At 39.7% G+C, this 17,899-nt stretch overlaps 1 protein-coding gene across 1 annotated transcript in view; it reads left to right on the top strand.

The window, feature by feature from the left end:
- Nucleotides 1–17,899, top strand: part of LOC101359205 (solute carrier family 5 member 4-like) — a 66,393-nt gene that overhangs the window by 21,195 nt on the left and 27,299 nt on the right. The window contains 4 exon segments of the mRNA XM_023733654.1: nucleotides 886–949; nucleotides 1,645–1,757; nucleotides 12,951–13,086; nucleotides 15,022–15,150. Coding sequence (XP_023589422.1) covers nucleotides 886–949; nucleotides 1,645–1,757; nucleotides 12,951–13,086; nucleotides 15,022–15,150 — 442 coding nt within the window.

Raw genomic sequence — 17,899 nt, 5'->3', positions numbered from 1 at the left:
TACAGAGAAATTTCTCAGGACATGCCACTTCATTTAAGAAGTGCCTCAGTTGAGCAATGAACTAAGTACTATAGGGACAAAAGGAGAGAGAGAGTAAAAATCACAGTTTAAGACTCTATGGAAGGTATCACTATAGGGACATCCAAATGAGTTTTTTTTTATTGTACTTTAGATGAAGGTTTGCAGAACAAATAGTTTCTCATTAAACAGTCAGTACACATATTGTTTTATGACGTTGGTTAACAACCCCATGACATGTCAACACTCTCCCTTCTCGACCTTGGAGGATCTTTTTTCTTGGTGAAAATATGCATAGCCAAAGTTATATCATTTCAAAAGTTTCTACATGTACAACGCAGTGACATTGATTACATTCTTCCAGTTGTGCTGCTATTCTCACTATCCTTTTTCAAATTATTCCATCACCATTATCTTCAACTCACTGCCCCCTAGGCTTCCCATCAAACCTTTTGAGTTGCTGTTGTCAGTTTGATCTCACATAGATAACTCTTTTTTTTTTTTTTTTTTGTACGTTAGATGAAGGTTTGCAGAACAAATACTTTCTCGTTAAACAGTTAGTACACATATTACCCTATGACAATGGTTAACAACCCCACGACATGTCAACACTGTCCCTTCTCAACCTTGGGTTTCCTATCACCAGCTTTTCTGTTCCCTCCTGCCTTCTAGTCCTTGTCCCTGGACTGCTGTGCCTCATTAATCCCATTTTGTTTTATGAGGTTGTCCAATCCCTTGCCGAATGGCCAAATGAGTTTTGAAGCAAGAGTCGAAGTCAACCAGGAAAATGAGAGGGGGGACATTGGAGCAGAGAAACTAGAGGTCTGAACTGCATGTTTCTTTTTCATCCCAACTGTTCCTTTTCAGGCAGACATGTTTTCTGGAGCCATATTCATCAAGCTGGCTATCACTGCTGTTTACACAATCACTGGTGAGTCCATTGCATGTTTATCTCACATGCTGCCTTCTGCTTACCCCACTACAGCTTTTAATTAGGAACATCAGCATTAGCCTTGTTGCCAACAAGGTAAGGACATCAGTGGTGTCACTAGGTTTGGTGTTACCCAGTGCAGTAACTTATGGTGTCACCCCCCACCATGGACTTCCTCTCATACCAGACCATACAGACTCCTTAGTAATGTTTTTTGCACTAATGTTACTCATAAATTGTAATTCCCACATATCACGCCTTCTTTTCTTTTAATTACTACTTTATTACCAAAAAAATTATTGAAATAGTTTCACAGATGCTAATTACCAGATTATTGTACCTAAAATACCAGAAAATTTGACAAAATCAACAACTATAAAAACACCGGCAGCAGCAAAAACAACAGTGTTTGTGGCATATGCAGATGAAACCATGTGATTCAAAGTATCATTGTAATTGGGTAATAATGACAGCTCTGACCAGAGTGTATTAGAAGGTTCAAAAAGTAAATTAGCATAGAGTTGTAGCCTTGTAGGTACGTTGATACATGTAAGCTGGGCTTAGGAAAAATGTTTTTGTTGTTATAACTAACTATAGGAATATTTTTATAGACAGTCATTTTGGTGTCACCTCATCTGACAGTGTCATCAGGTGCAGTCTGCACCCCCTGGACACCCCTCGTAATGCCACTGAAGGACACCATTCAGTTCCCACTATGGGAGTCAAGTACAGGTCCAGGAACACAACTAGAGCCAAGAAAATAGAATCCTCAGTATTAGATGTGAGCATCTTGGTCAAAGATATTGAGGTGAGTACTAGGGGTGGGGAACTGGTGATCTGTTTCAGCTGTATGTTCAGTACCCAGATTGACAATTAGGAACCCAGCAGATAATACACATGGAAGGTCAGGGTAAAATAACAGCTCACACATGAGACTGGATAATGCAAGGTGGGCCCCAATGAATAAAGGATACCAGGGCATGGTGGTGGGCTATGAGTGGCAGAGTCAGGGAGGAGAACTGTGGTAGTCAGCTGGCTGGAGGGGGAAGGTGTGTAGCAATAGTCCAAGCAGTTTCTTACAAACCAGGTATGTTGGAGTACTGTCACATGTATATTAAATTATGAAAATTAAATTATACCTGCTCTGTAGGAAAAACTAAAAAAAAAAAAACAGCTTGGACAATGAAGATAGTTCTGGAGCCATTTTCATACAGTGAGCATGTGTTTCAGGATAAGTGAGAGATGGAGGTATAAATCTGGTGTTTTCAGGATCCATTTAGTTTCCCTATGACACTCTCATAAAGGAAATATTTCCCTGACTGTAGGTAACTAGTGTGTTTAGAGTTTAAAGAGAAGTTTTCAGGTTTTTTGGTATAACAGTCTAGCAAAATACAAGTCAACTACTATATCTAGTATTCAACCCAAGAAGCAATGTGGGAAAATAGCCCAAGATGGCAGCTTAGTCAGACATACCATGCCATCCCCCTACAGCAAAGACCAGAGAATCCAAGTGAAACAGATACAGTTGACAATTCTGGAGCCCTGAGCAGCAAACAGAAAAATGAAGAATTAGATCAAACACTGAATGGAAGGATAAACTGAATGAAAAAAATGAATAAGGAGATTTATGAATCATAAGTGCCCTGCCAGCTGACCTGGGGCAGTATGGCAATCTTGAGACAAAGTGAATGGAATTCCCGGGTAAAGAGCATAGGAAGACAACATCATGGAATTTGCAATAGGATACAGAGATACTGTGTAGACAAATCTAGAGTGAAGCACGGTGCCATGTGCACCTCTACCAAAGAACAAGCAGGAGATCCTAGCCCCCTCATCCAATGTCTGCCCAGCTGCAATGTCATACATCTCACACCCAGACAGTTCCTGCAGGCTGATTGCACTTGCACTGTAACCCCTTGATTCCCTCACTACCTATGAGACACCAATTTGTGCACACACAGAGGGCCTATCCGGTCCATTTGGCTAGTACTTCCTTGCAGAGACTACAGAGATGTTCTGCCCCGACCTCCAGAGGAAACACTAATTGCTAGTACCAACCCAGAAGGACCCCAGGGTCCCACAAGGGCTGTGGAGGGACCCTGACCACTCAACACTTGTCACCCAATATAAGGGAAAGAATCTGCTCTCCCACCTCCACTCAATACTGTAAGGAAAGATATATGAGCCTAACCATGAATGTGACCCACCATAGTCACTAGTGAAAGGAAATCACATGCAGTCAACCGACACCACCAAAGTCACACATAGACCAGTACCAGAAAACCAAAACAACAATTAAAATAATACAAAGAAATGAAGACATTCTAAAGAGAATGAGAAGAAACAAAGCTCCTGGTATATCAAACAAAACAAAACAAACAAATCAGGACAAAACAAACAAACAATCGATAAAGAAATATATAGATAAATTAATTAATTAATGCCTCAGAGACAGCAGACAATAACAAATCATATGAAGAAACAAAATAGGATGGCTCAAACAAGTGAGCAAAATAAAGGGACAGAAAACCTTCCTGATGAATAAATGGTAATAGAACTATCTGATAAGGAATTCAAGACTTATATTTAGGTTCCTCAAAGAGATCAAGGAAAATACAAACAAAATCCTAGAAGAATTCGGGATAACATTACAAGAACAAAGTGACAAAATAAATAGACAATCAGAAACAATACAAAAATAACAACTAGAAATCCAGAAGATTAATGATAAATAGATAACTCAACGGAAGGACACAGGAGTAGAATTGAATCAATGGATGAAAGAATCATTGAAATAGAGGACAGATCCCTTAATACCATTTTGTTTAAGGAAGGATCAGAAAAAAGAATAAAGAAAAATGAAGAAAGCCTAAACCTAACCAGGAATGTAAAAGACTTATACAAGGAAAACTATAAAACACTAATGCAAGAAATCAAGAGAGACCCACATAAATGGAAAAACATCCCATGCTCATGGATTGGAAGACTTAATATTGTGAAAATGTCAATACTACCCAAAGCCGTCTACAGATATAATGCAATCATAAACCAAATGCCAACAAGATTCTTTAATGAAATGGAAAATCTAATCTCCAACTTTATATGTAAAGGAAAGAGGCCCTAAATAGCTAAAGTAATGTTGAAGAAGAACAAAGTAGGAGGCCTCAGACTTCCTGACTTAAAACTTACTATACAGCCACAGTAATTAAAACAGCCTGGTACTGGTTCAATGACAGACACATAGACCAATGGAATAGAATTGAGAACCCAGAAGTAAATTTATCCATGTACGGGCAGCTGATCTTCAACAAAGAGCCCAAGTCCATTCAATGGAGAAGAAACAGTCTCTTTAACAAATGGTACTGGCAAAACTGGATATCCATTTGCAGAAAATGAAGTAGGATCCATACCTCATACTGTACACAAAAACTAACTCAAAATGGATTAAAGACCTAAATGTTAAAGTGAAAATCAGAACGTTTCTGGAAGATAAAATAGGATTAAAACTAGGGAACATAATTTTCTGCATAAATAGCCTACCAAACACAACTAAAAATGAATGAACAACAGAAGACAAATTAGATAACTGGGACCTTCTAAAATTTAAATACTTATGCTCATCAAAAGATTTTACCAAAAGAATAAAAAGAGAACCTACAGACTGGGAAAAAACCTTTGGCAATGACGTATCTAACAAGGGTCTGATCTCTAAAATATATAGAAAACTTAAACAACTCAACAACAAAAAGACAAACAATTCAATAAAAAAAATAATCAAAGGACATGAACAGACACTTCACCAAAGAGGACATTCAGGCGGCCAACAAATACATGAAAAGACGCTTGCAATCATTAGCCATTAGAGAGATGCAAATCAAAACTACAATGAGATACCGTCTCATCCCTGCAAAAATGACAATGATCAAAAAAACATAAAACAACCAATACTGATGAGGCTGTGGGAGATTGGAACACTTCTATTCTGCTGGTGGGATTGTAAAATGGCATAACCACTATGGAAAACAGCATGGCTCTTCCTCAAAAAGGTAGAAATAGAAATACTATATGATCCAGCAATCCTACTCTTAGGTATATACACTAGGGATCTAATAAAAGGACACGGACAGACATATGCACATCTATGTTCATTGCAGCATTATTCACAATAGCAAAAAGATGGAAACAACTAAGTGCCCATCAAAGGATGAATGGATAAACAAATTATGGCACATACTATGGAATATTATGCAACTGCAAAGAATAATGAGGAGTCTGTGAAACATTTTATAACATGGATGAATCTGGAAAACGTTATGCTGAGTGAAATAAGTCAATCACAAAAGGGCAAATGTATGGTCCCATTATTATAAAAAGTCAAGAATAGAGATACACACAAAAGCAATGTTCTTTGATGATCACCAGGGATGGAAGGGGGAAGGAGAGGGAATAACTTTCTAGATAGTAGACACTTGTTATTTTTTACGATGGAAAAGGCAATACCAATGAAATCTGCACAACTTGACCAAGATAAATGATAATACTAAGAAGTACACAAGAAAAAGGGACAATTTCAGTACAATTTTGCAACAGTGATAACAACCAAAAAATGTGTGTGTGGTTACATAGGTAGATATGTATGCATATATGTGTATAGGAAGGCATACATGAATAAATGCACATGCATGTATAAGTGTATCTGTAGACATATGTATATACATGTTTATTTGTGCTGCATATATATCCATATATATAATAAAGCACAGAGCCCTGGTGGCACAGTGGTTAAGAGCTCGGCTGCTAACCAAAATCAGCAGTTTGAATTCAACAGGCACTCCTTGGAAATCCTATAGGGCAGTTCTACTCTGTCGTATAAGGTCACAATGAGTCAGAATTGACTTGATGGCAATGGGTTTGGTTTTGGTAAAATAAAGCACATAGGGGGCACAGTTACAGAAGCTTCCAAGACATATCCAAAAAACTGGCAGGATTGGCTTACTGAGTTAAAAAGCTTAGGACTATAGTCTTGTGTGACAACTTAGTCAACTAGCATAACATAGTTCATAAAGATAGTGTTCTACATCCTAGTTTGAGAGTAATGCTTGGGGTCTTAAAAGCTGCCTAATGGCCGTCTAAGATACAACTATTGGTCTGTACTTATCTGGAGCAAAACAGAATGAAGTAAACCAAAGACTCAAAGAAGAAACCAATCCACAGAACAAATAGCCCACCTGAACCACCGCCTCTTCTACCTTGAGACCAGAAGAACTAGGTGGTGCCGTCTACCACTACCAACCAATTACCGGTTGTTTTTTCTCCCTCTGGAAGCTCCGTGAGGCTGCTTTCTCGTACCCCCTGTTTGTTGGTCTCCAATAGGAGTCCGAGATGGTGGATCCGCGCTGCGTTAGCTGGTAGGGGACCTCTGTATGAATCTCTCCTCGCTCTCCATTCTCTGTCAGTTTTCTCACTCCATTTGGTGCTTGGCTGAGTTCTTTATCTCTTCATTTGATGTTTTAGGGTTTCAGGATTGTTGTATTCTCTGCTCGGCTTAGTTTTTCAGATCTTTGCTGTGAAGGGACGACATGGTGCTTCTGCCTAGAGTGCCATTTTGCAGGAACTCCCTAATTTTTGTTTTATTTTATTATGGTGTTTTTAAAAAATCTTTGGATAGGCAATCCATATACACAGTAAATATGTATAGGGTGTATATTAGTTTTCCGAGGGCTGTGGTAACAAAATACCACAAAATACCTGACTTATAAAAGTAAATTTATTGTCTCACAGATCTGGAGGCATCAAACTGTCAGCTGAGCCATGCTTTCTCAGAAGTCTCTAGGGGAAAATCCTTTCTTGTCTCTCCCAGCTTCTAATAGCCCCAGTAATTCCTTGTCTTAGAGACGTGTCTTCATGTGGCAGCCCTTCCTCTGTCTGTCTCTCTGTTTCTTCTCCTCTTTTATAGGAACATCACTCAGATTTTATTCGTACCCATCTTATTCCAGTATGACCTAATGTTAACTGATAGCATCTTTTTTAAAATAATATTTTGTTGTATTTTCAGTGAAAATTTACACAGCAAATTACGTTCCCATTTGACAATTTCTATACAAATTTTTCAGTGATATTAGTTACACTTTTCACAATGTGTCAACATTTTCTTTAATTGCATTCTGGTTGTTTAGTTTCCAGTGCTCTAGTTTCCCTGCCCCTTTATCTTCTCATCTTTGCTTTAGAGTAATTGAGGACCTTTTGGTCTCATATAGATGGTTTTTTAATGGAGCACCATATTCACAGGTAATATCCTTTATTTTCTGTGCCAATCTGTTATTTTGCTAAAAGGTGACCTCAGGGGATATTTCAGTTCAAGGTTTAAAGAGTATCTCAGGGTGATAGTCTCAGGGAGGCCTGTAGTCTCAACTGGTCCAGTAAGTCTAGACTTTTTAAGAATTTGAGTTCTCTTCTGCATTTTTATCCTATTCTTTCAGGGTCCATATATCATGGTCCTGATCAGAATAGTCAGAAGTGGTAGCTGGGTACCATCTAGTTCTTCTAGCTGCATTTCTGGTATGAATCTTGGTGTATGAACTTTTTTTGATATGTTGTTGAATTCTGTTGGCTAAAATTTTGTTGAAATTTTTTTGAATCTATATTCATGAGGGATATTGGTCTGTTATTTCCTTTTTTTGTTACATCTTTACCTGGTTTTGGTATCAGGGTGATGCTTGCTTTATGGAATGAGTTAGGGAGTATTCCTTCCTCTTCTATGTTTTTGAAGAGTTTGAGTAGAATTGGTGTTGACTCTTCTCTGAATATTTGGTAGAATTCTCCAGTGAAGCCATCTGGGGCATGTTTTTTTTTTGGACAGATTTTTTTTTATGACATCTTCAATCTCTTCTTCTGTTATAGGTCTGTTTAGATGTTCTACCTCTATTTGTGTTAGTTTAGGAGGGCAGTGTGTTTCTAGGAATCTGTCCATTTCATCTAGGTTTTCAAATTTATCAGAGTACAGTTTTTCATAGTATTCTGTTATGATCCTTTTTATCTCAGTTGGGTCTGTTGTAATGTCTCCAGTTTCATTTCTTATTTTGGTTATTTGCCTCTTCTAATTTCTTCCTTTTGTCATCTAGCCAGCAGTTTGTCTACTTTATTTCCTTTCAAAGAACCAGCTTCTGGTTTTATTAATTCTTTCTATTGATTTTCTGTTTTCTATTTCATTTATTTCTGCTCTGATCTTTATTATTTCTCTGATAACATCTTCAAAGACCCTATTTCCAAACAAGGTCATGACCACAGGTACCAACAGGTAGGACTTCAACATATCTTTTGAGGGGACACAATTCAATCCATAACAGGGTGAAAATAAATTTCTCTTCATCACTCCTGTCTTGCAGCCACTATGCTCAACCCACTTGAGCTGCACTCAATACAACAATTCTGAGTACACACGCACGTAATCACAGAGCTTGAACGTACATGATGCAAACACTGACAGAATTGCAAAAATAGACAAATCCACAATGATAGCTGGTGATTAAAACATAATGCAGATACCATTAGCCACATGTGGCTATTTAAAATTTAAATTAATTAAAATTAAATAAAATTTAAAATTCAGTTATTCAGTCATTAACCATGTTCCAAGTGCCCAATATATGACTAGTGGCTACTATATCGCACGATGCAAGTACAGAATGATCTGTCATTACAGGAAGCTCTATTGCACAGTGCTGCTCTGGAGGCAACTGCTGGTACCAATCCTTTTATATCTTTCTCTTTAGTTAGCGAAAACTTCTAGGCTATTCTTGTTCGTGGTCATTGGTATCTGGCCTCAGTGATGCACTTGCTGGCAATTACTCAGCCTCTCTAAGCCTCACTTCTCTTAGTATGAAGAGGTGGAATTCCCTCATCACTCAGAGTCTCCCATGTATTTTGTTACAAACCACATTTCCCTTATCGGAAAAATTCCCCTGCATTATGGTTACTTGTCTTCCCTCTCCCCTACTAGGCACATTCATTTTTCTCATTACCACATCCCAACTTCCCAGCACAATGTTTGGCACGCAGTAGGTGCTCAGTAAAATAACGAGTGAGGAAGTAAGTGAATGCCGACCTCAACTCTATAATTATACGATATTTTGATAAATTTTACATCATTTGAACCTATATGAAGTGGTCCTAGGTGCCTGGACTGATCTTTCTGAGTTTCCATCTACCGTAGTCCTTCTCTACTCCCGACTGACCTTTCCAGACCCCCTGTGGGCTTAATCTCACCATTTTCCACCTGCATCCAACCTCCTGCCCCAATTTCTGCTGCTTATCTACCCAATTTTTTTTTAAAATTGTAACATAGGCAGAACACAGTGCTTCACCTGAAAACAAGACGGTGGTAAGATCATACAAGCCCAGCTCCGTGTCAGGAGGAGAGGCTATCATTTCTTGGCCCTTTCAGAGGAGCTGGGGTTTTCTGATGGTTGATTCTGTTATGTTTACTCTGTTAGCTCACCTTTATGTTCGTTTCTTCTCTAGATGGTTGTGAGACATCAATACTGGACTGTTGGGTAACAGTTTTATTTTTACCATAAGGTTAGAAATTAAATCAAAGTTTTAAAAAGCACCATAAGAGAAAAGTTAAAGAGAGATGTGCTTTATGTACTTTGTGAAAATAAATTTAGTAGCATGATAGATACCAGTGGATCCTGGGAGAAGGACCAGCCTAATGTGCTTCAGCACCTCCACCACAAAGGAATAGTCACGAATACCTGGGGTCTTAGGCTTTTATAAGACATTTCATTCTATCTGATGCCTTTTCAGCGTTTGCTGAAGTTGGCAGCTAGGAGAGTTTCACGGAGAAGTACATGAATGCCATCCCATCCATAGTTGAGGGTGACAACCTAACAATCAGCTCCACGTGCTACACTCCTCAGGCCGACTCCTTCTACCTTTTCCTAGATGCTGTCACAGGGGATATGCCATGCCCGGGCATGGTTTTTGGATTGACCATTTTGGCTGTGAGGTTCTGGTGCACAGACCAGGTGATGTGTGTGTGTGCGTACGCGTGTGCATGTTTTAACATGTTTATGTTGTTCTTTTTCTTCTCAGAGAAAAGCTTCTAGTTTCCATTTTGTGATGACATTATACGCACACATTGCTTAAAGAGTCAAACAGTTCTACCAGGCTTGTTATGACAAATAGCTGCCCTGCTATCTTCCTTATTTCTTGTCTCGCAGAGGCAAACACTTTCAGCTCTTTCTGATGTGACTTTGGGATTTATTTCTATTCTCTAAGTCCTTGCACTCAGCGTGTGTTCTGTAGACCATCAGCATGGACGTCACCTTGCAGCTTATTAGGAATGCAGACTCTTCTACCCTACCCAGATCCATTGAAGCAGAATTTGCTTGTTGACATGATACCCAAGTGATTCAGACTGCATGCTTGTATTGCTCCCTCTTGGTTTTTCAGTATCCTATTGGCTTCCCAAAGTGAGAGGCGGTGGATTAGCTCTCTTTCAGCTTTCCATTCTGAATCACACACAAGCCCACCTCCTGTCCTCCCAGGCTCCCCATAGATTTAAATCAAAATTTTTTAAAGAGATAACACTTAGTGCTTCCATTTTATGATTAGTAAATGTGATTCACACCTGAGCTACATCGTATCCTCTGTCTGATTGCTTCTTTTGTACCATAGCTATTTGTTTTTCCTCTAATGAATAATTATCTTAACTTTTCTAATTTTCACATTTTCTTGGTAATTATTATTAATTAAACCACTAGCCCTCTGCAAATTGCCTTAATCTCCATTCAATACCTGAAAACACATCAAGTATTCTACCAATTCATTTTTCTTGCTTACTCCCAGAGCCTTTGGCCTCTCCCAGTCTGGCAAATTGCTCCTGTACTCAATGCCCACCCTTACCCAGAACCCCCTTCACTGCCATCTTTGGAATTCCCTTTGCCTCTCTCTTGGGTTATAGCTCCTGTATCCAGTAGCCCATGTCTTCTTCTTTCTTGATTAACTGCTTCTTTCAGGGCAAGCAAATCCTCCAGTAGCTTCCTGAGAAAGGCATCATAGGAAATAAATTTATTGTGACTTTGCATGTTTGAAAATATCTCCACTCTAACCTTTCCTTAATTGATAGTTTGGCCATGTAAAAACTTCCAGGTTGGAAATAATTTTCCCAAAGTCATAGATCCATTTTCTCCTGACTTTCTTTGTTACTGCTGTGAAGCCTGAAGTTATTCTAATTATTGATCCTTTGAATGTGACTGTCTTTTCTCTGTGGAAGCTCTACTTTCCTTTGTCCTTAGTGTTCTGAAATTTTCCCACAATATGTCTTGTTATGGATCTGTTTTTGTCCATTGTGCTGGGCCTGTTTATTCTGGTAATTGATATCTTGGGTCATTCTGAAGGATTCTTTCTTTGATTTTTTCCATTTATTTTTCTCTTTGGGGACCTTCTGTGTTTGGATAGGAGCTCTGGTGGTGCAGTGGTTAAGAGCTACAGCGAGCTAGGGCTGCTAACCAAAAGGTTGGCCGTTCAAATCCACCAGCCACTCGCTCCCTGGAAACCTTATGGGGCAGTTCTACTCTGTCCTATAGGGTCACTATGAGTCGGAATTGACTTGACGGCAACTGGTTTATGTTTGGATGTTAGATTGTCTGAGCTGGTTCTCTGGTGTTCTTATCTTTTATCCCCATTTTCCATAACTTGGTGTTTTTATTCTACTTTCCAGGTGATTCCCTCAACTCTATCTTCTAGTTTTCTCTGCCTTTGTATTTCTAATTTCCAAGGTCTCCTTAATTTTTGTTTTCTGTTTTAAAGTACCGATTTGTTGTTGTTTGTTTGCTTTTTTGAAGTTTACTTTTCTCTGAATAGTCTTTGTCACCTTTAAGCGTATATTTTCACAATCTTTAACCCATGTTGAATCAACAGTTACTGTGAGTTAGTATGGGATCCAGTTTTATTTTTCTGTATACAAGGAACCAGTTTTCCCAGCATATCTACCAAAGAACGCATCATTTCACCGCTGATTTTCAGAAGCATCTTTTTATTTATATTTCGCCTCTTATCCCCTGACTTGCCTCACATTACCCTTAGATCTGCTTGTCTACTGACAGGGCTCCCCTCCTCACTGTGGTGTGTGTTGTCCCTCTGACTGCTCTAAGTCCTCTATCTAAAAATGCAGTCTTCTCCCCCAGCATTGAATGACAGCGTTAATGGATTTGTCTCTCCAAAGGCAATTAGGCAGAAAAAAGGCATCCCTGTTTGCTAATGGTCCTTGAGAATAAAAATATCAAGAAGTTGTGCCATCTCTCATAGAAATTCCACTTTGCTAGAAAATTCTTGGTCAAGAGATTTGAACAATTTAACTAGGAATTATATGTACTATTTTTCCCATAACTGTAATATTTGATTCATAACTAGATGAGGTTCTCAGAATTATTCTGAAGAAATCTAGAGACAAATGTCTCAGGATTCTACTCTTATGGCTCCCTGACTATGGCATTTCCATGGTGACAGGCTTGATTCCCAAGGAGGCAGTTGCAGCATAACAGTAAAGAGTTACTGATAAGTATGTGGCTTACTTAGTGCCTGAAATATTAAAGTACAACTTAAACACACAACCTGTGGCAGGGAGCAGTAACAAGAACTTTGTACCTGGAGGAGCACATGGCCATTGTTGCTTTGCAGCCTGGAAGCTGTAAACATATAAAGACATTTATTGACTTAGTAGAATTGCTATGCACGAAAGGCCTCACATACATTATACCAAATATTCAGAATGTCTTTCAAGAGATAACCTAACATTAGAGATGAGGAACTTGAGACTCATAGAGGTCAAATACCATATAAGAAGAGTTGGAGTTTGAGTCTTGATCTTACTCCAAAGTCTTTTATTTTCCACTAACTGTAGCATCGTTTCTTATATAACATTAAACCCTGAAAAGAGACAGTCACCTTTGAAATCATCCTCTGGTTGTTTCATGACTATGTCATATTTTTCTGGCAGGTCTCTGTGCAACGCTGCCTCTCGGGCAAGAACATGTCTCAAGTGAAGGCCGCCTGTATCATGTGTGGGTACCTGAAGTTGCTGCCCATGTTCCTCACAGTGATGCCAGGAATGATCAGCTGCATCCTGTACGCAGGCAAGTCCTGAATCCTCTTAGCCTCTCTTTTTTTATGCTTGAATTCTGAGAAGTGTTTTTAAGGTGTCATAAAACCTTGATAAACCAGAAAACCTCAGAATGGAAATAAAAACACAGTTCAAGGTGGAGGGGACAGCTTGTGCAGAATGTCCAGGGAGAAAATTTGGTGTATTTCACACTTTGTTCCCTTAGCTCTTTTATGCTCCCTGCCTGTTGCCTGTAGACATTTGAGTCTGTGAGTCCTGTTTTGGTGAGTGGCCTGGATTTCAGCAAATCAGGAGAATAATGGGAGTCTTTGGGTGGCACAAAGGATCAATCAAAAAGTTGATGGTTCAGATTTACCCAGAAGCTCCTCAGAAGAAAGACCTGGAGATCTACTTCCGAAAAATTGTAGCCATTGAAAACCCTATGGAGCACAGTTCTACTCTGACACACATGGCTCACCATGAGTTGGAATCGACATGATGGCAACAGTTTGTTGTTGTTTTTGGTTTTGGTTATTTCTTTAGAAAACAAGGCAAAAGCGTACCAGAGGATGAGGTAGAATTGGGGAAATATGAGTTGGGAGAACTATGGTGGTTGAGTCCAGTGGCATCTCTGACTTAAGAAGGTCCGGACGGATTATTATGCAACATAGCACTATAAACAAAAAGGATAGAGAACTAGATCAAGCACTGAATGGAAGAAGAAACTAGAGAATAGAGAACGAGAGAGTGCTATGGAATGGAGGTCTTCTGCCAGCTCACGTGACATGGGTTGGCTGTCTTGGAGCACAGCCACCAACAACCCTGGAAAGGGAGTACGGGAAGGCAACTTCATGGAGCTCCCAACAGGAGACAGAGCAGCCGGTAATCAGAGATACACTTTCCCACCCCCTATCCTTCTGCCCTGTATGCTGCTAACACCACTTTCCAGCAGGCCACGGTCACTCAGCCAGAGAGACACCAGCTCACTGCTGCTCTGGGTCTGCCCTGCCCCTAACAGCTGATTCCCTCAGGGCCATATTTTTGTTTTTGTTTCTTCTCTCTTTCCCTTCCTTCCTTTCCTTTCTCAAGCCCCCAGCCCTGTGTGCTGCCCCTGCCCCTTCTCGAAAGGCCACGCCGCACCACTCAGCTAGAGAGCCACCAGCCTCCCATAGTCTACGCTGCCCCCACAGGCTGGCTCCCTCAGGGCCATATTTTTTATTTTTCTTCGTCTTTCCCTTTCTTCTTTTTCCTTCTCCTTCCCACCTAAGCCCTGTACTGCCCCTGCTCCTTCCTGACTGGCTGTACTGCACCTTCCATTGAGAGAGACATCAGCTTGCCACCATCTCGGTTCCACCCTGCTCCCAACAGCCAGTTCCCTCAGTGGCATATTTTTTGTTTGTTCTGTTTTTTTTTGGGTTTTTGTTTGTTTGTTTTTCTGTTTTTGTTTCTTCTTTCTCTCTCCCTTCCTTCTTTTCCTTTCTCCCGCCTACCTAGCCCTGTGCACCGCCCCCACTGTTTCTCAATGGATATGGCACACCGCCTCTCGAGAGAGACATCAGCTCAGTTCCTCCCTGCCCCAAATGGCTGCTTCCCTCTATCTTATTTGTTTGTTTGTTTTTGTTGCTGTTGTTTGTTTGTTTCTTGTCTCTCTTTCCCTTCCTTCTTTTCCTTTCTCCCACTCACCTAGCCCCTTGTGGTGCCCTCACCCCTTCACCACCAGCCATGTCACACCACTCAGCTAGAGAGCCACAGGCACACAGCTTCCTCGGATCTGCCCCACATTCACCCACTGACTCTCAGTGCACAGTCATTTTATTTATTTTTTTCTTCATTTTTTTTCTGCTTCTGTTTCTCTCCTTTCTCTCTCCCACTTAGCTCCACACTTCACATCCTCTCCCTACCCTCCTGCCTCTCTGCACTGTGTGCTGAGTGCCGTGCCCCTGAGAGACACTTGCAGTGATCTCCACAGACCCACAGACCACACCCTGTGCCACCCTCAGCCCTTCCCCGCTGAGTGCTGCACCCCCTAGTGGCACTGGCACAGACCTCCGCATCCTCATGATGAGCCCCGTGCCATCCCCTCACCCCATCCTGCTGAGTGCCATGCTCCTGAGCAGAAGCAGCGCAGAATTCCAGACCCCACCCCATGATTCCCCCCACCCCACCCCACCCCACTGAGTGCTGTGCCCCTGAACAACACTGGCACAGACTCCTGGAACCATAATAAATATCTATGTACCCAATGGCAGGCTCCAAAGTACATAAAACAAACTCTAACAGCACTGAAAGGAGAAATTAACATTTCCACAGTTACAGTAGTTCACTGCTCTTGGTAAAGGACCGAACATCTAGAAAGAAACTCAACAAAGATACAGACAATCTAAAGGCCACAATCAACCAGCTTGACCTAATAGACATATATATAACACTGTACCCAACAGCAGCAAAGGACACATTCTTTTCCAACGCACATGGAATGTTCTCCAAAATAGACCACATCTTAGGCCACAAAGCAAACCTCAACAAAATCCAAAACATTGAGGTAATACAAAGCATCTTCTCTCATCACAATGCCATAAAAGTAGAAAGTAATGACAGGAAGAGCAAGGAAAAAAATTAAAAACATGGAAACTGAATAACACCTTGCTTAAAAACCACTGGATAATAGAAGAAATCAAATATGGAATCACAAAATTCCTAGAATCAAATGAAAAAAACCACATCATACCAAAACCTTTGCAACACAGCAAAGGCAGTGCTCAGAGGCCAATTTATAGTAATAGATGGACACATCAAAAAAGAAGAAAGGGATAAAATCAAAACACTAGCTTTACAATTCAAACAAATAGAGAACAGCAAAAGAAGCCCACAGCCACCAGAAGAAAGGAAATAATAAACACTGAAGCAGAAATAAATGAAATAGAGAATAGAAAAACAATGAAAGAATCAACAAAACCAAAAGATGCTTCTTTGAAAGAATCAACAAAATTGACAAGCCATTGGCCAAACTGATGAAAGAAAAACTAGAGAGGAACCAAATAACCCAAAGAAGAAATGAAATGCAGGCCATTACAACAGACCCACCTGAAATAAAAAGGATCATAACAGAGTCGTATGAAAAACTATACTCCGACAAATTTGAAAACCTAGAAGAAATGGATAAATTTGTAGAAACACACTACCTACCTAAACTACCACAAACTGAGGTAGAAAACCTGAACATATCAGTAACAAGAGAAGAGACTGAAAAGATAATAATAATAAAAAAAATTCAACAAAAAAAAAAGTCCTGGTCAGATGGCTTCACTGGAGAATTCTACCAAACATTCAGAGAAAAGCTCATCTCAGTAGTACTCAAACTATTTCAGAACATAGAAGAGGAGGGGATACTTCCAAATTCATTCTATGAAGGTAGCATAGCCACGATACAAAAACCAGGCAAAGACCCCACAAAAAAAAAAAAATTACAGACCAATGTCTCTCAGGCATATAGATGCAAAAATTCTCAACAAAATTCTAGCTAATAGAATTCAGCATCATATAAAAATAATGAGAATAATACACCATGACCAAGTGAGATTCTTATCAAGTATGTAAGGATGGTTCAACATTAGAAAATCAATCAACGTAATGCACCACATAAAACAAAAAGAATCACACGCTCATCTCAATTGACACAGAAAAGGCATTTGATAAAGTCCAACACCCATTCCTGATAAAAACTCTCAATAAGATAGAAATAGAAGGGAAATCCCTCAACATAATAAAGGGCATCTATACAAAACCCTGGTGGTGTAGTGGTTAAGAACTTGGCTGTTAACCAAAAGGTCAGCTGTTCAAATCTCCCAGCCACTCCTTGGAAACCTTATGGGGCAGTTCTATTCTGTCCTAATGGGTCACCATGAGCAGAATCGACTCGACAGCAATGGGTTTGTGTTTTTTTTTTTGTTTGTTTGTTTATACAAAGCCAACAACCAACATTATGCTCAACAGAGAGAGGCTGAAAACATTCTCCCTGAGAACAGGAGTAAGACAAGGATGACCTTTATCACCACTCCTATTTAACATTGTGCTGGAAGTCCTGGCTAGAGCAATAAGACAAGAATAAAGAAATAAAGAGCATCCAAATTGGTAAGGAAAAAGTAAAACTATCTCTCTTTGCAGATGATATGATACTATACATAAAGAACTCAAAAGATTCCACAAGAAAATTACTGGAACTAATAGAAAGATTCAGCAGTGTAGCAGGATACAAGATAAACATACAAAAATCAGTTGGATTCCTATACACCAATAAAGAAAACTACAAAAGGGAAATCAGGAAAGCAGAATCATTTATAATAGTCCCCCGAAAAATAAAATACTTAGGAATAAATCTAACCAAGGATGTAAAGACATATACAAAGAAAACTACAAAACACTACTGCAAGAAACCAAAAGAGACATACATAAATGGAAAAACATACCGTGTTCGTGGATTGGTAGACTCAACATCATGAAAATGTGAATTCTACTCAAAGCAATCTACAAATACAATGCAATTCTGATCCAAATACCAACAGCATTCTTTAACAACATGGAAAAACCAATCATTAACTTTATATGGAAAGGAAAGAGGCCCCAGATAGTAAAGCATTATTTAAGAAGAAGAACAAAGTAGGAGACTTCGCACTACCTGACCTCAGAAGCTACTATACAGCTACGGTAGTCAAAACAGCCTGGTACTCGTACAATGACAGACACATTGACAAATGGAACAGAATTGAGAACCCAGATGTAAATCCATCCACCTACTGTCACCTGATCTTTGGCAAAGGCCCAAAGTCCATTAAATGGGGAAAAGACAG

The sequence above is a fragment of the Trichechus manatus genome, unplaced genomic scaffold, assembly GCF_000243295.1.
Source record: "Trichechus manatus latirostris isolate Lorelei unplaced genomic scaffold, TriManLat1.0 scaffold00061, whole genome shotgun sequence".
NCBI classification, from domain to species: Eukaryota; Metazoa; Chordata; class Mammalia; order Sirenia; family Trichechidae; genus Trichechus; species Trichechus manatus.
This window is presented reverse-complemented; position numbering and strand designations above follow the sequence as displayed.